Here is an 8747-nt window from a genome sequence, read left to right as displayed (position 1 = left end):
ACCTCCTCCCTCACTCCCATCCCAGGCCCCAAGAAGACTTTCCACATCAAGCACATGTTCACCTGCACATCTACTACTGTGGTATACTGCATCCGCTGTTCCCGTTGTGGCCTCCTCTACATCGGGGAAACCAAGCGGAGGCTTGGGGACCGTTTTGCAGAACACCTACGCTCGGTTTGCAATAAACAACTGCACCTCCCAGTCGTGAACCATTTCAACTCCCCCTCCCATTCCGCAGACGACATGTCCATCCTGAGCCTCCCGCAGTGCCACAAGTGCCTGAAGGTTGCAGGAACAGCAACTCATATTCTGCTTGGGAACCCTGCAGCCCAATGGTATCAATGTGGACTTCACAAGCTTCAAAATCTCCCCTTCCCCTACCGCATCCCAAAACCAGCCCAGCTCGTCCCCGCCTCCCTAACCTGTCCTTCCTCCCACCTATTCCTCCTCCCACCTCAAGCCTCACCCCCATCTCCTACCTACTAACCTCATCCCACCCCCTTGACCTGTCCGTCCTACCTGGACTGACCTATCTTCTCCCTACCTCCCCAGCCACACTCACTTTTACTGGCTCCATCCCCGCCTCTTTGACCTGTCTGTCTCCTCTCCACCTATCTTCTCCTCTATCCATCTTCTATCCGCCTCCCCCTCTCTCCCTATTTATTTCAGAACCCCCTTCCCCTCCCCATTTCTGAAGAAGGGTCTCGGCCCAAAACATCAGCCTTCCTGCTCCTCTGATGCTGCTTGGCCTGCTGTGTTCATCCAGCTCTACACCTTCAAACTCAGTGTATCTGTTGTTCTACCTTTTACACTGATCAATTTTATTTCCCATAATCTGTTGTTAGGGCTACCCATGGCTGAAGCTGCGTAAAATGGCTGAAAGTGATTCTCAGTTGACATTAAAGGGCTGGGGAAGATTTTTGGCTGCAAAGGCATTTTGCCTAGTTTGACATTTTATGTTAAACTCGCAGCTGGAACAATTAAAATATTTATAGGAGTACATCCAAGGTAATGAAATTAAAATAACACACAAAGGGTCTTGTGAAATGCAGAAAATGGACTTTGTTGATGCAGTAGCAAATGCAGTTGCTAGTACAGAGACAGTTTGGTAGGGAACGTTGTTGAGAAAGGCTGATAGAAGCTTCCCTACCAAGCTGGTCCAAAGTCTGAGATTGATCATGGAATAGGAGGGTAGAGTCTGAGTCACAACAGTTAGGACACCCCACCTTGCCCACGTAATTGTAACCACATGTTGTATACATTTAAAAATTGGTGTTTTAAGTATTCAGGCATTAAGGGATTTAACTGAATTCCAATGGATATTCAGATAGGAGGTCCCATGCTGTTGGCATAATAATAACTGATGCAGGAAATAAAGCTTGGAATGTGACTGAATAAAACAGGTTTTGAAGGCCCAACAATAAGTGGTGAAGGGTCTGGTAAACATCACGAGATCATGGGAGACTCCGAACTATCCATCAACTGATCACACAGTCACATGATTAACCTGATTGGATGTGTATGTAATCAATTACTAAGGTGATTGGTTTGTAACAACCAAAGGCGGGCTAAAAGCAAATGTATAAAAAGCAGACGTTTTCCTTTATTCCGTGAAAACGCTTTTGGATCGCGAGATGTTTTCTTCCCACCGCTATGAAACAATAAAGTCCTTTGACAAAAAATTGCACCAGGTGTCAAGAGATTCACTTAGTCATTCCACTCCAACATCCAGCTACATTTTAAGTTCATAGTAAAACTAGAGAACACTCTAAACAAAAAGGAGAGGCTGCAGGCTCTTGCCTATTGAACAAAGCCTGTATCAATCTGTTTTCTATCAGAATGTCTTAATGAAATCTTGCCGTTTCACTTTTCAGTTCTGTTACACATTTGGTTCAGACATTTATCAGAATTTCTACTGGATGACAGGTGATGGCTTGTGAAATGTCCTTACTCTGTCTTTACTGACTGTCTTATTGAGTGATACGGTGTATGGACCATATGCGAGTCTAAGACTTTGTTGAGGTTCATTTTGCAGCGAGGACTAGAGTGTGTTCCTTGTACCTAGTCTTCTGCTGGCATTTCTGCTCTGATTTTCCAATAATATGGGAAAAGTTTTCCTTCCTGTGCAAGTTTGGTCTCATCTTGCAATTCACGAGCAATTAACTAGGAGATAGGGAACATTGACTCTTTGTCTATGAAACAAGACAGTTTCACACCTAACTGCTGTGTTTTGTGTTTTAGTCATGTTTCTGACTGTGCTGTGATTTTAGTGGATTGGGTGAAGTGAGAAGTGGAGTTAGTTACTTACTTCTGTTCTTCACTATCCTGTACGTACGCTAGAATTAGGATCTACTGAACTATGCGCTGTTATCAAATTTTATCAGCAACTCTGCAATGTAAGCATTGATCTTATTGCCTGGGCCAGAACCCTGCTGGTTGTACTCAGGGAAGTACATTTTCAATTCATGGGATAGTGATGTCAGTTTTGGGGAAAGTGGAACAATCTGAGACCAGTGTTCTGACAAATCATATAACTGGGGCAGTAGAAAGGGTTTTAAACTCAATAGTATAGGGCAAGGGTCATGTGAGAAGAAATGTGCTGAAACGAAGGGAAGGAATATATCATGGAGCAGAGTAACATTTTGAGAATGATGCCCAAAGTGTGGCCGAAAGGGATAGAGGCAGAAATGATAAGAGCGAGTTCAAAGCACTTTACCTGAATACAAAAAGGTAAATTCAAGAGCCGGTTAGCTCAGCTGGCTGGATAGCTATTTGTGATGCAGCGTAATGCCAGAGCAGATTCAATTTCCATGCGGGCTGAGATTACCATGAAGATTGCTACTTTTCAACTTCTTCCTTTATCCGAGGTGTGGTAACCCTCAGGTTAAACCACCACCAGTCATCTCTCGTTAGTGAGCCCCTATGGTTCTTGGGACTATGACAACTTTACCTGACTTGGCTAAAAGCAGCAGTACTCCTAACAAAATGGATGTATGGTAGCACAGATAGAAATATATGACCTACTAGTCATTACAAAAACATGGTTACGGAGTAATCCAGACAGAGACCTGAATATTGAAGGATACATGACATTGTGAAAAGATAAGAAACTGGGAAAAGGTGATGGGTAGCGCTGTCACCAGAGGACGTCATTACTACATGAGTAAGAGATGGCCCTCGAACAAAACTTTGAGATATAGAATTGGTTTGGGCAGAAATGGGAAATTGGAAAAGTTAGCAGTCACTTTTGCAAGTCATTTATAAGCCCCCTAACAGTAGTTGCAATGTCTGATAAAGTGTACAGGTAATATAAATGCAGTACACATTTATAGAAAGGTACCTAATAATCATGAGTGATTTAAATTTGTGTGTAAATTGGACAAGTCAGATTGGAAAACAGTCTGAAAAATGGGTTTGTGGAGTGTATTTTATGGCAATTTCTCCAAGCAGTATATTCCAGAGATAAGTAGGCAACATGACCTAGTCATGAGCAAATGAAATGAGATTAATCAATAGCCAGTAAAAGGAGCTTCTTGGTGACAATAGTCATAACACGATTGAATTTCACATTCAGCTTGAAGGGGACAAATGTGGGTTTAGATTAGTGTTTTAAACCTGAATAAAGGTCATTCTAATGATACGAAGGCAGAATGAACTAAAGTGAACTGGGAAACCAAGTCAAAAGGTAGATCAGTAGCAATATCCTGCAGACTTTAATAACTTTTGGTAAAATATTTAAACCTGTGAGAAAAAAAACTCTAAGAAGAATGCATCATCCATGGCTGAAAAAGGAAGTGAAGGTTAATATTAATTTGAAAGAAAACCTCTACAAATCTACAAGGATTTTGTAAGTGAGAAGATTGGTCAGATGTTAAGGACCAGCAAAAAAAATTACTGAAAGTTAAAGAGGAAGAAGGAGGTAATGTATGTGAAAAAGCTAACTAGTAATATGAATATAGATTGTAAAAGGTTTTTACGATTATTTATTAGGGAAATAAAGAGTAACTTGAGTTAGCACTGGCCCTCTAGAGAGGGTCTAGGGAACTGATAATGAGATATAAAGAAACAGTTGGATAAGTACTTTGTGTCTGTCTTCACTGTAGAAGACTGAATGTCTCAAAGACACCAAAACATCAAGGAGAAAGGATGCAAAGGGATAAAGACAGGTTCAATGAGTGGGCACAAAATTGGTAGATAGAGTATAATATGGGAAAAGAAGGACTTGTCCACATTAACAGGAAGAGAAGAAAATCTGTCTAATATTTAAATGGAGACAGACTGGAGAACTCAGTGCTACAGTAAGCTCTGGTACATGAATCAGAAGTACTTAATACGTACATTCAGCGAGTGATTAGGAAGCTAAATGGAATGTTGGCATTTATTGGGAGGGAAATTAAATATAAGAGTAGGGAGGTTTCTTCCTGCAGCTGTACCAGACCTTGGTGAGACTACACCTAGAATACTGTGTGCAGTTTTGGCCTTGTTATTTTAAAAAAAGGATATAATCACACTAGAAGCAATTCAGAGAAGGTTCATTTGACTCATTCCTGGGATCAGGGACTTACCTTGTGAAGAAAGGTTGAATAGGTTTAGCTCATACCTTTTGGAATTTAGAAGAATGGAACTTAATAGCACCGATACCAGGATGATAGTTATGGGGGAAGAGAGAACTAGTGAACACTGTTTAAAGAAGAACAGCTTTCCCTTTTAAGACTGAAATAAGGGGAATTGTTTTCTCAGAGGGTCATTGGTATGTGGAATTGTCTTCTGCAGAAAGCAATGGAATGTCATTGAATTTATTCAAGGCAGAGACAAATATATTTATGATCAATAATAAGTTAAGGGGTTAGACCAGAAAAAAATGGAGTTGAGACCACAATCAGATTAGCCCTGATCTTTTTGAATGGCCCACTCATGCTCTGAAGTCCTATGTTCCTTTGTAATCTGTGCCTATAACCTATTCTCATCTGCCCAAAGTAAATACATGATCAATGTAAACTCATATGACGCGACAGAGATTTGGTTTGTTGTACAGGTTTGTACAAATTGAGGGATATACATGATGACACTATTTACACAATATCCTGAGTTAGTTTCGACCTACATCCTGTCACATTGTCATGATATTTCGATTGTAAATATCCTTCATTTATCAGTTAAACTCCAAATGTATTTTATATAGTCACTATTACTGTCTTCCTGTTGGTTTTTTCGATCACTTTAAAGTGGTCGGTGATGGCCACAGCACTGAAAATCAAAATCTAACCAGACTGTGTGGTAAACTGATACTGTAAGATTAATATTAAGCTTGAATTCAGAAACCTGACGCGTTAATTATTTGGTGTAGAGCTGGATGAACACAGCAGGCCAAGCAGCATCAGAGGAGCAGGAAAGCTGACTTTTCGGGTCTGCTGTGTTCATCCAGCTCTACGCCTGGTTATCTCAGATTCTCCAGCATCTGCAGTTCCTACTATCTCTAGTTAAGTATTTGGCAGAGTGAATTGGCAAATTAATTATTTGGCAGAGAAAGACCTCTTATTTATAACACACCCTCAGGACGTTACATTTTATAAGCAATGGACTCTTTCTGCAATATATTTACAGTTGTTAGTGGCCCAAACAAGGCAGTTTGTTTCTGCAGAGCAGGATCCCAATGAATGGTCTAAATAATCTCATCACTCACCAAGGGAGGACTCTTACCAGAACTTCAGGAAAACAGAAAGTGGAATGAGATTGTGTGCATTTATTGGAGGAAAGATATGGCCCAATTTATATTTGGCACAGAAGTCAATTGGATTGATAAAGAAGACAGTCCACCCTAGACCCTAACTGAGGCAAACATTATAATTGAAATATCAGCATATGATGCTGGATAAGAGCAACTCTCATTTACGTAACATGTGCTGAGACATCGCAATGTGTTGTACAAGAAATGGATGATGATGGCCACTATCATTAATTGGAACAATAAGGGAGTCAGTTTCTGCACAGCAAGATCCCCCCAAAACAGCATGTCAAAACACGCCCCAGAGAATCTGTATTTGGCAGGGTGCTCTTCCTGTATCCCTTCCACAGGAAAATACAGCCCGTTTGCCTTTTTGCAAAGTATCAACTTCACTCGATTAAGGGCTTGTGGCTTCTTTCCTTGGGCAATATTTCAACTACCACGGTACCTGCTAGAATTTGATTTGATGTCAGGGTTGAGGACACATGAAGCAGCCTTATGTCAGTTGTGTCTTGCTTGGTGCTGGATTTTTTTTCTTATTTCACTCACAGGTTGTGGTCATCACTGACTAGACCAGCATTTACAGCCCATCCCTAATTGCCCAGAGGGCAGTTAAAAGTAAATCACATTGCTGTGGGTCTGGAGTCATATGTAGGCCAGATCAGGTAAGGATGGCAGCTTCCTTCCCTAAAGGATATTAGTGAACCAGATGGGTTCTTCTGACAATTGACAATGTTTCATGGTCATCAAATGGACTTCTAATTCCAGATTTTTATTGAAATCAAATTCCACCATCTGCCATGGCACAATTCGAACCTGGGTCCCCAGAACATTACCTGGGTGTCCGGATTAACGGTTCAGCAACCACCAGGCTTACAATGGTTATCGGGTAAAACTGACTACATGTGGAGATAGACTTCCAAATGCTGAAGATATCATACAGGAGACACCGGAAAAAGACTTGGCTGAGGCATGAGAGGGTATTGGGAGAGTTTGGAGAAGGTCTTCATTTTGATAGAGAGAAGTATGCAGAAACAGGAGGACAATTCCATGCTTTGAACCGTTGCCTTATGGATTTGGATTAACACCTGGGCTGCAATTTGAGTGCTTAATGAGATCTCACACTCGTCAACCGTAAGCTGGGGTTCAAGAGGCAGGTTGGCTGATTTATGACCAGTTGAGGTGCAGGGACAGCAACAGTGGCTATAACATCTTGGACCTGCTGAACACCTTTAACAAGGAGAGCCATCCTGCTGTACTCTGCAGAGGTAAAAGGGAAAACAATGAACATGATTTGCCAAAGAAATTGGTTTCAGAGGAAGCAATCATGTGGAGTGACAATGATATTTAGGGAGATAGTTCATTGGGCATGACCAGTAACACTGGGGAAAATGCAGGGAGATGAGGGGAAAGTGGGAGGTGGGTGTAAACAGTGAGATGATGAGGGAAAGAATATACAAGACACTGAAGATCAAACTTAGAGGAACAGAGATTTCAGAGTTAGGAAGGGAGCCAAAGCTACGGGGGGAGTTTAAGCATGGGCGAGCATTTTAAATGAGGCATTGGTGGACCAGGACACAGTTAAAATTCATTGGCACTGCATGAGGGAACAAGCCACAAGCATTTGGATGAAGTGATCTTTTTGGAGTGTGAGCGTTGAGAGAGCATTACAAGATTTAAGCTCAGCTATCACAACGGCATGGATAAAATACGGGTGAACTTGAGGCAAAGGTGAATAATGTTACAAAAACTTGTGGAGAATCAGTGAGAGAAGCTAAGGTTGGACTTGGCTGGTGGGGTAGGGCGAGGGACATGACTTTAGCTGTCAACAGTTAGCTCAGGTCACAACAGTGGCTAAGGGTGTTAGGCTAGAGAGCAGTTTATTCCTCCTTATCATTTAAATGTTAAAAGTAAAAATTAGGAGGAACACATGAAGGAGAACATGGAACGTCCACAGCAGGCCGAGCAGGAAAACTGACATTTCGGGCCTGGACCCTTCTTTAGAAAGGCCCGAAATGTCAGCCTTCCTGCTCCTCTGATGTTGCTTGGCCTGCTGTGTTCATCCAGCTCTACACCTTGTTATCTCAGATTCTCCAGCATCAGCAGTTTGTACTATCCTTGAATGGAATATCCATGATGTTTTTGTACAACAAAAAGTCCTCAACAAAGATAAGTGGCCGTACCATCATTGCTGCCTCTGCTTATACACTGGTCACAAATTAGTTCAGCCAGAAGTTTCAGTATCTAACTGGTGTTTGTTCTCAATTAATTGCAGGCCAGTGCAGGAATGATGGGCTGAATGTCCTTTTTCTAAACTGTAACACTTTTGTGATTCTGAATTTAAATAACTTATGGCCTTTGTGGCCAGGTAATCCTCACCTCATCAGCTCAATGTACACATTACTTTGGGTAGACTCTCATATCACTCAATCAAGGCAACAGAGTCTAATTTATTTCTTGCTCAAGAGAAAGTGCACAGTTTCTGTTCCTTCGATACCTAACAAGAAACGGAGTAACTGTAGTCTGAGGGTATGTGGAGCTCAGGATCTCTCTAACAGTCTGACAATGTCCTTCAAAACTCTCGTCAGGATTGTCGATGTTTACTTGTTATTCCCAGACAACAAAGTTCTCATTTCATTTCTTTGTCATTCATGCCATCTTGAGGGGTATTTCACTTTTAGCTATCTCTTGATGCGATCACACTGTTTAACACCATCTCTGCTGTCAAATGCCATGGATTCTTCCCACTGATTGGCTGTCATGTTTCATAATTTTGGGACCATTTTCCACTGAAAGGATTTAGAAAAAATACACTTTTTAATGTTTTCATTTGGCAAAGTGCATTCTTACAAAAGTTATCAGAGATGCATAGGCTAAACGGAAGTTATTTTCGCCAGTTTAAATAATAAGCGATTTGTTAGCTTCCGAGTTATCAAAATACCTCAACTCCAATATATTCATAACTGCTTACATATGACACAGAGACACAGAGACACAGAGACACAGAGACACAGAGACACAG

The 8747-nt window shown here is 41.3% G+C and overlaps 1 protein-coding gene and 1 long non-coding RNA gene across 13 annotated transcripts in view; one reads left to right on the top strand and one right to left on the bottom strand.

The window, feature by feature from the left end:
• The window catches only part of LOC109924869 (septin-5-like), a 155271-nt gene that overhangs the window by 12295 nt on the left and 134229 nt on the right, over positions 1-8747 (bottom strand). For 2 of the 12 annotated variants that reach the window (XR_007264871.1, XM_048612734.1), the window contains one exon: positions 8156-8514. The exons of the other annotated variants lie outside the window; for them this stretch is intronic. Coding sequence is in view for 1 of the 2 variants with exons in the window: in XM_048612734.1 (XP_048468691.1) it covers positions 8484-8514 (31 nt within the window). In the remaining variant the exon portion in view is untranslated. Of the gene's footprint in view, positions 1-8155; positions 8515-8747 lie in introns of those variants that run through there. 12 annotated transcript variants of the gene reach the window in all.
• Positions 1-8747, top strand: part of LOC125486186 — a 56202-nt gene that overhangs the window by 27708 nt on the left and 19747 nt on the right. The window lies entirely within an intron of this gene.

The sequence above is a fragment of the Rhincodon typus genome, chromosome 26 (assembly GCF_021869965.1).
Source record: "Rhincodon typus isolate 14 chromosome 26, sRhiTyp1.1, whole genome shotgun sequence".
Classification (NCBI taxonomy): domain Eukaryota; kingdom Metazoa; phylum Chordata; class Chondrichthyes; order Orectolobiformes; family Rhincodontidae; genus Rhincodon; species Rhincodon typus.
This window is presented reverse-complemented; position numbering and strand designations above follow the sequence as displayed.